The 14,186-nt window shown below is 46.6% G+C and overlaps 1 protein-coding gene across 1 annotated transcript; it reads left to right on the top strand.

Moving 5' to 3' along the window:
• Window positions 1–7,291: 7,291 nt before the first annotated feature.
• On the top strand, window positions 7,292–9,123 carry LOC117869881 (chemokine-like receptor 1). Its single transcript, XM_034756985.1, has 2 exons — window positions 7,292–7,330; window positions 8,395–9,123. The coding sequence occupies exons 1-2, from the start codon at window positions 7,292–7,294 to the stop codon at window positions 9,121–9,123; spliced, it is 768 nt and encodes a 255-aa protein (XP_034612876.1).
• The last annotated feature ends 5,063 nt before the right edge of the window (window positions 9,124–14,186 follow it).

The raw sequence follows: 14,186 nt of genomic DNA, 5'->3' as shown, positions 1-14,186 counted from the left end.
CAACTAGGATGAACAGAACCAGTAGATCATACCTTTACATAGATATGTTACATGGCATATGTAGCAAACCCCTATTCCAGGTATATCATACATACACTTATGAGCACCCCCCCCATAAAGCCTTTTGGGGTATCACACCCTCCCCCTGAACTTCCTGCCAGAGACTTGGACACTGTCCATGGTGGAGGCAGTACCTGTAAAATTTCTGTTTGTCTTTGGTCACACTCCTTTTTAGTACCTTGAAACCATTTGATATCATTCCTAGGGGTTCTGGCCCATTTTGAGGTTCCTAGTCCCCAGATGCCTGAAAACAGGTTGGGGTGTAGTATTGCTAACAGAATGCAGAGAGCAATATCTGTTAAAGTGGAGGTGTCTTGGCGTTTAGCCACCAATGCCAGGAGGCGGTGTGCCTCAGTTTCCCCTTCTACACAGCAGCATGGGCTTGTTATGCTTTTGCTGATTTTTACAGGTATGGGCTGAAAAGTAATGTGCTGGTGGGGCTGTCTTGTCATCGTCCCCAGCATGTCCAACAGTTTCTTCCACAAACAGGCATGCCCCACATCTTTAAACGGTTCACCTCTAGAATGAATTCTTTTGTTTTATCCCAGAGGTGAATTAGCAAAAGTCACAAGGTTAACAGCAAATCTACGGTGGACAGGCTTCGTTCACTCAATTTGGCTTGTTTAGCATCTATTGCATTTTCCCATGCCCTCTGGGAGACACTCTGTCATAAACAGATAGTTAAGAGTTAAATCCTCTTTTACCTGTAAAGCATTAAGAAGTTCATCTAGCCTAGCTGACACCTGACCAGAGGAACCAGTGGGAGGACAATATGGTTCAAAAGGAAGGAGGGAAGTTCCCTTTGTCTAAGTCACTTTCAGTTTTGACCTGAGTGGAAAAGCTCCAGAATTCAACCTCTTATCAAGTAGTGAGTATTAGTGAAGGAAATAAATAGGTTTATGTTTATTTCTTTGTAACTCATCTTGGGCATTAGGGAATAATCAAATTGGGGATTCTATTGTGTTCTAAGTTTTTGCCCAGGGGAACAGCCTCTGTGTTTGGAATCTGTTGTCTGTGAGAGTAGCTGGTATGCTAACCTCTCCCAGAGGGTTTGCTTTTACCTTTCTTTTCTTTAATTAAAAGCCTTTTTTTCTTTTTTAAGAACCTGATTGATTTTTCCTTGTTTTTAGATCCAAGGGGGTTGGATCTGGATCCACCAGGAGTTGGTGGGAGAAAGGGAGGGAGATGGTTAATTTCTTCTTGTTTTAAAATCCAAGGTGTTTGGATGGTGTTCACCAGGGAATTGGTGGAGGAGTATCTCAAGGCTACCCAGGGAGGGAAAGGTTTTTTCAGGGGCAAGACAGTTTCCCAAGTAACTCAAACTATTTGGGTGGTGGCAGCTAGACCAGATCTAAGCTGGTAATTGAGCTTAGAGCTTCTCAAGCAGGTCTGTATCCTAAAGTTCAGAGTGGGGGTGAAACCTAGGACACACTCTGATGCAGATTCTTCTGTCTCTTTGGGGAAGACTTCTAATTCAGGCATGTGTTTGGGTCTTTGGCCAGGAAGGGGTGTCCTGCAACCATGCCTGCCCTCGGCCCCTCCCTCTGGAACTTCTCTGGGCTGGACTCCACTCCCTTGTGAAGTTCCACCCATGCAGAGATTCCTCCTCCCCCCCCCCCGTCTTGGACAGAGAGTTTTATCTTACAAGTGTAGCAAGAACAACATTTTTCAATGGGGTGCTCTGGACCCCTTTGGGCACCCCACTTTGTCTTCCTAACAGGTCAGCTGGATGGACCCCCTCCCTCCAGGAGACATGACCCCCAGGTTTCCCTTAAAACCTGATCCACAGGAGAGGGGGCTGGCATTTTAAATGCAGACTTTTCACCCTTCTCTTGGGAAAGTCCCTCCCTACAAAAGTGGGGCAGACTCTCTGCCCCCCCCCACCTTCCATCTGGGCTCCCCTCTGGGTCTGACACTCTTGTGTCCCCCAAAAGGGAAGGTGACCCTGCTCCAGCCGTGGGCTCACAGCTACCAGCTATGACAGACCTCTCACTAGCCAGCAAAATCCACCCCCCCCTTTTCACTCGGGTTGGGCCGTCACCCAGCTACAGTCTTTGGCGTCTGTTCCCATCACAGCAGTCACCAGGACCCCAACTTCCACCTCTCGGATATGTCTCTGTGCACCCCAGGAGAGGCCCTACCCCTTGCTGACCTGCAACTTCCTGGCAGTCAGCAGCTGTGGTGGACCCCTGTTACAAGGTGGTACATCCCCCTCCCCTGGGGAGATGATTACGGGACAGGAGCTGGCTTCATCCAGCCCCTCCCTTGAGCCCCGGGGCTAAAAGAACGGGCTACAACCAGCCCTGCCCCTGAAGCTGCATTTTTTACTGCTACAGAGGAATCTAAGAGACACCTTCCTACTCCCCCTGCAGTCCATGTGACTTCACCACCCTCTCACCCCCGGGGCTTTTAGCACAAGATTCCTTCTCACTGCTAACCAACCCTGGGACAGATTCTGCCACATTAAAGAAATCATTCCCCAGTAGAAACGGTGCAAAATTGTGTGCCGCCGTTGCGACAGTCAGTTCAGCCTGCAAATCCCACGTTTGCATGTGTACTTTAGCTAAAGGTGCAAAGACTTTGTAACCCCCCCATCAGCTCTAATTCTGCCATTTTACCTGGCAACAAATCCTTCTCCTGGATCAGGTCCCTCCCGACCACAGAAATCTCAGCACCCGTGTCCCTTAATCCCAGAAGCACTGCATCATGAATTTTAACAGCATGCATATGCTCACTGCTTGGTTGTGTGGAAGGAAGCTTTACAAATCCTGTGTGGAAAGAGGCCACAGCCTGGCTCTGAGAAGCAGCAGCTTCATGTGTTACTTGCTGCCTGTTTCCACTCAGCCAGGGACACTTATTCCTCAGGTGCTCAGTGGTGTTACAATGATAGCACCTCTTGGGCTCCTCTGCTTGCACAGGAAGTTTGGGACGAGTACCAGGGGAATGGGGAGGTGACCGCCCAGCCCTCCTTTTTCCCAGGGGCAAAATGGTGATTCTGCTTTCCCCAAACCTTATACCCTCTGCCAGTGGTTTATGTTTGCTTGCAGCTTGTGCTTGTTCATAAGGGTCTGCAAACCCAGCCAATTCACCCACTGCATCCACCTTGTTGTCCCACAAGTACTGTTTTACATCATCACTGCACATATTCAGGAAGTGTTCCTGAGTAATGAGATCGCACATCCCTTCAAAGCTTGTAATGCCTTTCCCCCGACCCACTTATCTACCATATCTCTCATTTCATTGGCATAAGCCACATTACTTAATCCAGTGCCCCTCTTAAGACTCCTGAATTTAACCCTGTAGGTTTCAGGTGTAACTTGAAACTGTTTCAAAACCAGTGCCTTAAATTTACCATAGTTTGAAGCATCATCAATAGGCATCTTATTGAATATATCCAGAGCTCGGCCAGTCAATTTTGCTATCAATGTGGTCATCTTCTGATCTTCAGGGATGGCATGGAGGGTGCACAGTCTCTCAAAGGTGATGAAAGCCATCCTGCACACATCAAAAGGTCTCCTGCCCAATGAGCTACTCGAAGGTTCACCTATACACTGTCCTCCATCCCTTGGCAACTGCTGATAGTTGCTGTGCCATTAATTCATTGATTTGTTTTTGAAATTTCACATTTTGGCTCATCAATTGTTTGGTTACACACACATCCCCGAGATTCCATGTGCCCAGCAGAGTGTTCCCTGCTGCCTACAATCCCCTTGTCCGACGATGATTCCAGGTGCGCCCCCTCCCCCACCAATCAAATTGTTTTTTCCGTCCTCTTAGGTACACAGTACACTTGGGATGAATTTGGTCCACCCACCATTCCTTGGGGCATATTCCCAGCTCCAGGCTGTGGCCAATTTAAATTCAGGTTCTTCCAACTTGGCTTCCATAGCACCTGCAGGGTTACATTTTGCAAAATGGTTAACTCATCATACACCCAATGTCCCAAAGGGGATTGTATGTCTTGCGTAATATGTACATAACAATTACAACTTTGGGGATCATCCTCCATGGAAGTATCATTGTGGTTACACATGGTAACGTCACCTTCTAATTGTGGGGCGTTATTTTCCCAAGAGGGTTCATACACCCCAGGAGGGATGTGCGATCTTGTTATTCAGGAACACTTCCTGAATATGTGCAGTGATGATGTAAAGTAGTATTTGTGGGACAAAAAGGAAATATTCGGCAATATCACTGGACTCGTCATACTGAGGACACAGTCGCTCCCATTTATGGATTTTTGAGGAAGCGGAGCCAGCAGGTGGAGGGTTTTCTCTCTTCGACTACATTACAGCCAGTTCATGCTTCTGAGCCTGCCTCTGGGCCTCCATAGCTGTCTTGTGGGCAGTTTCCTCCCTGGCTTTTTCTGCATTAATTTCTAATTGTCTTAGTTCTAGCCGTCTCTTATGTTCATTTTCTTTCTCTGTTGCTTCCAGTCTAGCCAGATCTAGTTTGGTAGCTGCTTCACTGGTCGTCATTTTACTGCTTTCTTCTGCTGGGACTCACCCCCCTGCAGTTCACTGAAACTGGGATGCACTCAGCTCAGGGGATTCTTAGTTAACAGAGACTTTCACAGTGCCCAGTGATCGGCCTTTCTGGGCAATTTGCACCCTATGCAGTTTTAGCTTCTTCTGATTTTCCTTCTTACTTATTTTGCTTCCTTTTCTCTCCCTACTTCCCTTACCCGAAATAAGCAAACAGAAAATAAAAAATGAGTAACCACTTGTTTGTTCTTACTTATTTCGCTTCCTTTTCTGTCCCTACTTCCCTTACCCGAAATAAGCAAACAGAAAATAACAAACCAGTAAGTACTTTGTCTTCTCCGGCCACCACACTTAAAACTCACTTAAAATCACTACCAGTGTCTCAAAGCAATCAGCTGTGCACAGATCCTGCTCGACTACGCCACTGTGACGGGTTGCATCACAAAAACCACCTTGGGAGCTGCCCCCAATGTACCAAGACTACTTCTATCCCTGTTTTCCCTGCCAGCTCAGGACTCCAGCACCCTGTCTTGCTGAGCCAGACACTCCCGTCTGCTCCAACACAGACCCAGGGTCTGAATTACTTGCCCCAAAGCTGCAGGTTTACCTGAAAACAGCTCACAGAAGTGTGCTTGTCTTTAGCACTCAGATGCCCAACTCGCAATGGGGTCTAAACCCAGATAAATCCATTTTATTCTCCACCGGGTTGGGATTCCCCCATCTAATCCATAAACCATATATCGACACTGCCAAATTCCTGTTGGAGGGTTGGGTGGTACATCTTTCTATGCGGAAATTCTTATAGTCCTTATTAGCTTCATTTCCAGAAGCTGGGGTGTAGCAGTCCATGTATTTCCTCCTTTTGACACTGCACATCGTGGGATTTGAGTAGAATACACAAGTGACAGAATGTATGCCTCCCCTTTCCCAATCCCCTGTTTTTACTTTTATATCTGTGTGCAGTGAATCCACTGTTGCCCTCCATTTTCTTTACCCAATAGCAACAGGCTGGGCCCCAATCGGTCAAGAACCAGGGGCCCTTCCATTTAGGAGCTGGGAATGGGTGGTGTTGACCTGGAATTTTGTACATTGCTAGATCTCCCACCGTGGGTAGATCACGCTCCTCAGGCAGGTCATACCATGCTTTGACTCTTTCTGCTCCTTGCTTCTCTTGCCAGGCCACTGCCTTCTCTACCTGTTTCACACGGTCGATTAGGGTTAAAATCCATTCTGGTGTTAGGCGTGTGTAGTGACTTCCCCAGATACTGGGGTAAGTGGACATTCTCATGAGAGCTTTGTATGGAGAAAAGCCGGTGCCCTTTGATTCTCAGGCCCTTATTCTCATTAAGACAAAGGGAAGTAACAGTAACCAGTTTTTTCTTCCCATTTACACTCCCTTTCTCAGCTCACTTTTGATGGTGTGGTTCATGCGTTCCACCTGCCCTGCAGCCTGTGGGTGATAAGCCATAGGGAACAACTGTGTGATTCCAGTGAGGGCTGAGAGCTCCCGTCATAACTAGAAAGGGAAGGGTAACAGCCCTCCTGTGTACAATACTATAAAATCCCTCCTGGCCAGAGACTCCAAAATCCTTTTACCTCTAAAGGGTTAAGAAGCTCAGGTAACCTGGCTGGCATGTGACCCAAAGGACTAATAAGGGGACAAGATACTTTCAAATCTTGGTGGGAGAAAGGCTTTTGTTTGTGCTCTTTGTTTTGGTGGTTGTTTGCTCTTGGGACTAAGAGTGACCAGACATCAATCCATGCTCTCCAAATCTTCTGAACAAGTCTCTCATATTTCAAACTTGTAAGTAAGAGCCAGGCAAGGTGTGTTAGGTTTATCTTTGTTTTCTCAACTTGTAAATGTTCCTCTTGCTAGAGTGTTTATCTCTGTTTGCTGTAGCTTGGAACTTAAGGCTAGAGGGGGTTCCTCTGGGCTCTTTGAATCTGATTACCCTGTAAAGTTATTTTCCATCCTGATTTTACAGAGATGATTTTTACCTTTCTTTCTTTAATTAAAAGCCTTCTTTTTAAGAACCTGATTGATTTTTCCTTGTTTTAAGATCCAACGGGTTTTGGATCAGTGTTCCCCAGCAAATTGGTGGAGAGTCTCTCAAGGCTACCCAGGGAAGGGAGTTAGCACATTGGGAGTTGTGGCAGCAAAGGCAGATCTAAGCTGGTAGTTTTCATGGAGGCCCCCACATCTATACCCTAAAGTTCAGAGTGGGGAAGGAGCCTTGACATCACCTAACAGATTTAACTGGAAAGCAGCTCGTTGGTCTGAGTCAATCACCTTTGGGACCCCCCAACAAGTGAATACCTCATTTACTCATTTTTTTGCAGTTACCTGGGCTGTTTGAGACTTTGTAGGGAACGCATCCACCCACCTGCTGAAAGTATCCACCACCACCAACATGAATCAGTTTTGTCTGTGATCTCCTGGTAGGGGTCCTGTGTAGTCAATTTGTATTCTTTCCCATGGTCCCCTTGGGGCATGTCTCATTAAGTCTCCCCTTAGCACCTTGTAAGGTGGATTGTGCCTGGCAAAGACTTTAAATCGGCTGCCATTCCTGACCACCAGCACAATTTTTTACAGTTCAGAGTGCCTCCTCAAACCCAGGGTATCCTCCTGCCAAGCTCCCATGCACCCAACTTAAGAAAGCTGTCTGGCTTCCTTGACGACACAGTATTACTGGTACTTCAGCTGTTAGGACACACCAAATATCTTCCCTTAGTACCACTTTTGGCCCATGTCTATCCCCAAGTTTTGTGATGCCTTCCAGTCCTGGGTCAGATTCTTGCAACTCCTGAATTCACCCTCCACGGATCCATGTCCACCCCACTTCTTGTTACCACTGCTACAGGCACACTCGGCTGTGGTTCCCATGGCCATGTGGGCACCTCTGTTGCAGCCCGCTTATCCTCTGTATCGGATAAGTTATTCCCTTTGCTTAAGGGTCCTGTTTTCTTGTGTCTAGGGTGACCAGACAGCAAATGTGAAAAATCAGGACAGGGGTTGGGGGGTAATAGGAGCCTATATAAGACCCCAAAATGGGGACTGTCCCTATAAAATCGGGACATCTGGTCACCCTACTTGTGTGCCTTTACCTTTACCACATTGATTCATGCAAAACTGTGACTAAGCTCCTCCACTCGTTTCCACCAGCTAGCATGCTTGATTGTGGAGCTGTCCGAAGGGACCTCAGGAGTTTATCTAATCCAACCTCCGGCTCAAAGCAGGACCAATCCCCAACGAAATCATCCCAGCCAGGCCTTTGTCAAGCCTGACCTTAAAAAACTCTAAGGAAGATTTCACCACCTCCCTAGGGAACCCATTCCAGTGCTTCACCACCCTCCCAGTGAAAAGGTTTTTCCTAATATCCAACCTAAACCTCCCCCACTTTCAACTTGAGACCATTACTCCTTCTTCTGTCATCTGGTACCACTGATAACAGCCTAGATCTATCCTCTTTGGAACCCCCTTTCAGGTAGTTGAAAGCAGCTATCAAATCCCCCCACATTCTTCCTCTATTCTGCAGACTAAATAATCCCAGTTCCCTCAGTCTCTCCTCATAAGTCATGTGCTCCAGCCCTCTAATCATTTTTGTTGCCCTCTGCTAGACTCTTTTCAATTTTTCCACATCCTTCTTGTAGTGTGGGGCCCAAAACTGGACACAGTGCTCCAGATGAGGCCTCACCAACACCAAATAGAGGGGAATGATAATGTCCCTCGATCTGCTGGCAACACTCCTACTTATACAGCCCAAAATGCCGTTAGCCTTCCCGGGAACAAGGGCACAATTGTCGACACATATCCAGCTTCTCATCCACTGTAACCCCGTGTGGTTACCAGGCCCTGACCGACTTCATCTTCATCATCTTCCTGCCACTCAGATTCACCCCCTTCTTCATTCTGGACTTAAATTGGGCCAATATGCTGAGTAGCACCATCACTTTCTTCCACATGTTCTCCAGCACCTTCTTCCTCATCACCATCGGTGTTGATCACTGCATCCTCGTGGCATGCCCTGAGTGGGCCCGGAACCACCGCACGGCACCGTTAGCTTTCATTATGGGTTTGGGTATGTGGGCCCTGTCTCTTGGGTTCAGCTTGCGGTACGGTGATCTCTGGGAATCCGACCTCTCACCTGCCAGCACCAGCCTGAATTTCCGAGGGGATGAACGGAGGGTGAAGGCCACGATTGCAATCCAATTCCTGGTCGGGTTTCTGATCCCATTAGCCTTGATCTTGATCCCAACATTCTACATCGTTCTAGCTGCCAAGATGAGAAGGAACAGGCTGATCCAGTCCACCAAGCCACTCAAGATCCTTCTTGATTTGATCCCGACCTTTTTCCTCTGCTGGCTGCCGTATCACGTCGTTGTCTTCTTGTTGATATCAGCTAACTACCCTCTGTCTCTTTGGAACAGAGGAAGGGCTTTTGCTTATGTCCTGACATATTTCAGCAGCTGCCTCAACCCCATCTTGTATCTCACCATAGAGGAAGAGTTTCTGAGGTACTATCAACGTGCATGCAACTCCCAAACCACCAACAACTTGGGGTCAGAGCTGGTTGGGTAGGGGAATGGATGGAATTGTTGATATTTGCATGGAGAAAGAATTCTGTTCACTGGGACCTGTAACTTCCTCTTGATCCAATTTTTTAGCAAGTGAATTTTTTGGCCTGATTCATAGATGAGCCACGAGAATGATTACTGGATTAGAAAACCTGCCTTACAGTGAGAAACTCAAGGAGTGCAATCTGTTTAGTTTAACAAAGAGAAGGTGAAGGGGTGACTTGATCACAGTCTCAAAGTACCTACCTGGGGAACAAATATTTCATAACAGGCTCTTCAGTCTAGCAGAGGAAGGTTTAACATGATCCAGTGAACAGAAGTTGAACCTAGACAAATTCATACTGGAAATGAGGTCTAAATTTTTAATAGTCAGAGTAACTGACCATTGGAACAATTTCCCAAAGGTCGTGGTGGATCCTCCATCACTGGCAATTTTAAATCAAGCTGGGGTGTTTGTCTAAAAGCCCTGCTCTAGGAATTATTTTTGGGGGGCAGTTCTCTGGTCTGTGTGACCAGGGAGGTCAGATGAGATGATCACACTCATCCCTTCCAGCCTTGGAAGGCAAGAATCTGTCATTTTTACAAAATATATGGATTCTTGATTTTTCTCATTTTTAGATTATTTTGGAGAATTTGGTTTTTTATGGTCTGTCCTTTTCTACGTCTTTTGTGTCATTATTCTTCTTATCATGTCATCTTTGCTCCTGGGGAGCTTTCTTTCCTGTGTTTGTTGAAAAAAAGGGTAACATTTGCAAAAGGGTCTAAAGCCTATTTTTAAAAGTGTTTAGGCTCTTAGGAACCTCGCAGTGAGTCAATGAGAACATAGCATAACTTCCACTTTTGAAAAGATTCCTTTTTGCCTCTCAAAGTTCTTTACTTTGTTCTTTACCCACAATGGCACTTTTTTGTTTCCCTTATTATGTTTTTTTTTAATTTGGGGTATACATTTAAATTGAGCCTCTATTATGGTGTCTTTAAAAGGTTTCCATACAGCTTGCAGGGATTTCACTTTTTGCCACTGTGCCTTTTCATTTCTTTTTTACTAACTTCCTCATCTTTGTGTAGTTCTCTTTTCTGAAATTAAATGCTACCATGGTGGGCTGGTGTGATGTTTCCCCCACCACAGGGATGTTAAATTTCACTATATTACGCTCGCTATTACTAAGCACTTCAGTTATATTCACCAGAACCTGTGCTCTGCTTAGGACTAAATCAAGAATTGGCTCTCCCCTTGTGGGTGCCAGGACTAGCTGCTGCCTGAAGCAGTCATTTAAGGTGTCAAGAATCTTTATCTCTGCATCTTGTCCTGAAGTGACATGTGTCCAGTCAATATAGGGAGAGTTGAAATTCCCCATTATTATTGAGTTTTTTAAATTTTAATAGCTTCTCTAATCTTCCAGAATATTTCACAGTCACTATCACCATCCTGGTCAGGTGGTCGGTAATATATCCCTACTCTGTATTCTTATTATTCGGGCATGGAATTATTCTCCATTGAGATTCTATGGTGCAGTTTGGTTCATTTATGATTTTTCTTCCTATGACTCCATGCTTTCTTTCACATAGAGTGCCACTCCCCCACCATACATTGGTAATAAAGTGAGATTAACCCTTCCAGCTTCAATGCAAGGGTGAAATCCACAGATCTGTCTCTGCCTCCCCACCCCAGGTTCCTCATTGCCCCCAACCCACCTCCCACAGCAACCCCTCCCCTGATTCAGTGGCTTTCACCACCCCCACTATACAAATTATTCCAGCAACCCTGACCCCATCCCACTCCCCACAGCAGCCCCCACATTCCTCCCTGTCACATGTGCAAACAGCCCCCATGACCCACCCCAGAGGTGGCCACATCTCAGTGAGAAAAGACCAGTGGCTCTCAACCTTTCCAGACTACTGTACCCCTTTCAAGATTCTCATTTGTCTTGTTTCTCCGAATTTTAAAACTGCTTATTTACAAAATCAGACATAAATATACAAGTTTCACAGCACACTAGTACTGATAAATAGTTTACATTTTCATTTAACCATATCATTATGAAATACATCAATTGGAATATAATTAATGCACTTACATTTCAATGGATAGTATATACAGTAGTATAAAAAGTCATCGTATGAAATTTAAGTTAGTACTGACTATGTTAGTGCTTTTTATGTAGCCTATTGTAAAACTAGACAAATATTTAGATGAGCTGATGATGTACCCACAGGAAGATCTCTGCATAATCCCAGGATTAAATGTACCCCTGAGAACCACTGCTATAGAATTTTATCCAAAAACTCAGGACTGACAATGGCAGTAAAAGCACCTGGCCCGTAGATGGCAGCACATGTGAAATTCAGTTGCTTATCAGAAATTGGCAATCAAGTCACAGTGTCACCTTCCCTTTCGCTTGGTCTACACTAGCCACTGATGTTGGTCTAACTATGTCGCTCTTGGGTGTGGAAACCCAACACACCGGGTGACGCTGTTATACTGACCTAATGCCCGGTGTAGACAATGCTTCTCCCATCAGCACAGCTACCACCTCTTGGGGGGGGGGGAGGAATTAACTACGCCGATGGAAGAAGCTCTCGCATCAGCATAGACAGCATCTTCACTGAGCCGCTACCGCAGTGCAGCTACATCAGTGCAGCCTTTCCGGTGTAGACGTGTCCTTTGATAAACTGAACTGACTGAGCTCCTGGAGTCTCTCTCTGCCAAGCCTGGGTCCAGTCCGTTAATCCTTCTCGTGTCTCGTCTCTGACCCCTCTCCAGTTGCTCAACATCCTTCTTGAAGCGTGGGCGCCAGAACCGGACACAGGATCCCAGCGGCGGTTGCTCCAGGGCTGGATCCAGAGTGACAATCACCTCCCTGCTCCTAATTGAGAAAAGTGCCTCCATGCCTGAGGCTTCCAGGCAAATGACGAAACAATAAGGCAGGTTGCAGGCCTGGCTGTGGTTTTTGTGGTCTCTAGCACAGAGCGAGGGTTTCCTTAGCATTCGCTGGCCTGTAACGTGGCCCGGGCCGAGTTCCCTCCAGCAAAGGCAGGGCTGAGAATCTCATACATCCGACTCCCAGAGGAGCACTGTTCACTTTCCCCAGCCAGGAGCGGCTTGAAGGCAGAGTCCCAGCTGGTGTCTCTGCTCCTGGGACCTCGCACAGTGGAGTCAGCTGGACGTGGCTGCCTCAGCCCCTGCTCTCAGATGGGGCCCTGCCCGCCTACCCACGGAAGTGGACAGCAGAACGCAGACACCTTGCTAGGGCCCAGCAGGGAGAGGGGAGCTGTTAGAGGGTGTTCCCTCCACCCTCCCACTTCCCTGGTTCTTGTCAAGCAGACAGCAAGCAGCAAAAGACCAGCAGTCCGTAGTGCAGAGAATGCAATGTTCATTGGGGTTAATGTCCAGCAAGCATGATTCCAATTTCCCTTCCCCCACTTCCTGTTTGACCCCAGTTTCTATAGTAATATTCTCAGCTACACCTTAACCAATTATTTTACTGAAATTTAACTAACCAATCCTAACATACTGTAACCAATTCTCTAATTCTCTAACCAATTTTATCCCACTAACCTCAATAACTTACACCTAGCAAAATGAATTATACAGCAGACAGAAACAATTAGAGAACCAGACAGATTAAGAATAGAAAAGTGGGGGGCATACAGATAAAAAAAAACATACAGAAATGAGGGTTTCACAACCACAACCATTGATCAGTGATTTCTTGCCAGACAGGACGTTATCAAACTAAGTTTTCTTTAACCATCTTAAGATGTGTTTCTTTATCTGGTGGTGATGGGCACTATCAGGACAGGATCATCTTCCTAACAGCCCAATAGCCCCTTATGTCAGTGTGACTGGTTTGGGAGGTGAGGATGTGACCGTTCACTTCTCAGCTTACGGCTGCCCCTGCTGCTTAGCCTAAGAACCAGGCTCAGACTATCCTGGTGAGAGAAGGCCCAGACACAGGCGGGCTGGGATTTTCATTCTTTGTTTTTATACCCCTGTAACTAGCTAGGTGATAAAAAGACAACTAAGTTCTTAAAATATAGGCCTTTACAGGCAGGCTTGAATATCTATATTCTAACAGGAGCTTGTGGTTCGCATAACATCTGCATGTAGCTGTGGGTTCTGGAGGCCTTCCAGGCTTTGCAGAAGTATTCGGACCCAGCCACATCCTGTGATCTCCACTCATGGTTCTCCCCGCCCCACATGAACAGCTTCCTCCTCCGGCGTGAGCCAGTCTGGGAGAGCTGCAGGCATCACATTGGGGACCTTGGACAGGGGTTGACTCTGAGACGCTGTGTCCCCCCAAGACACGGGTAAGGAAATGAGATAAACCCCATCTGCCCCCACTGGCTCTCATTCTGTCCCGCTGCCCACACCAATGCCCCCTTGATCTCCCCCCTTCCAGCTGTTCCCATCCCCTCCCCTCATCCACTTCAGTTAGAACGGGTTGAAATTATTTGTGGGTCCTGTTGTCAGAGGTCAGGGGCTCCCGTCACGCAGGGTGGTGCATAGACACTGACCAAGCTTGGGGGCCCCATCATGCCAGGCACTGCACAGACCCAGAGGTAGAAAGAGGCCTGCTCCCAGCGAGCTCACACTCTAAACAGACAAATGTTTGGTGAGGAAACTGAGGCACGGGGCTGTGACGTGACTCGTCCAGGCTCCCCGAGCAGTTCAGTGAGAAAGTCTGGGATGGAAGTCCCCGTCTAACCATTACAATAGACTCTTGCAATATCCTTCCTTTAAAAAAAAAGTTTTTTAGCTGATTACCGGTCTCTTCTTCCTCTGGTGTTTGGCCAGCTTTTTTGTTGTGGTCTTGTTTCAATCTTACTTTTCTCCTCCTGGGGAGTTTCTCTCCATCACTGTAGGTTTTCACAGGGGGGATCTTTTGGTGGGGATTTTGCCTGCTCCACTAATTCACCCCCTGACATGTCCCAAACCACACAAAAACTCCACTTCAAAATGAAGGGGGGGCTGAGGAAGACTCCCTTTCAAAAATTCCTTTATTCCAAAAAAAAATAAAAAAAAAATGGGGAAGTGCTTATTCATTAACTTTTTTTTTTTTTTTTAAC

This window comes from Trachemys scripta, chromosome 24, assembly GCF_013100865.1.
Source record: "Trachemys scripta elegans isolate TJP31775 chromosome 24, CAS_Tse_1.0, whole genome shotgun sequence".
NCBI lineage: Eukaryota > Metazoa > Chordata > Testudines > Emydidae > Trachemys > Trachemys scripta.
Note: the sequence above shows the minus strand (reverse complement) of the source record. Positions and strands in the feature narration are given on the sequence as shown.

Coding starts and splice junctions, on each gene's coding strand:
- LOC117869881 (XM_034756985.1), top strand. CDS start 7,292: ATGTCTATCCCCAAGTTTTGTGATGCCTTCCAGTCCTGG. Junction 7,331..8,394: donor GTGATGCCTTCCAGTCCTGG/GTCAGATTCTTG, acceptor TGTGGTTACCAG/GCCCTGACCGACTTCATCTT.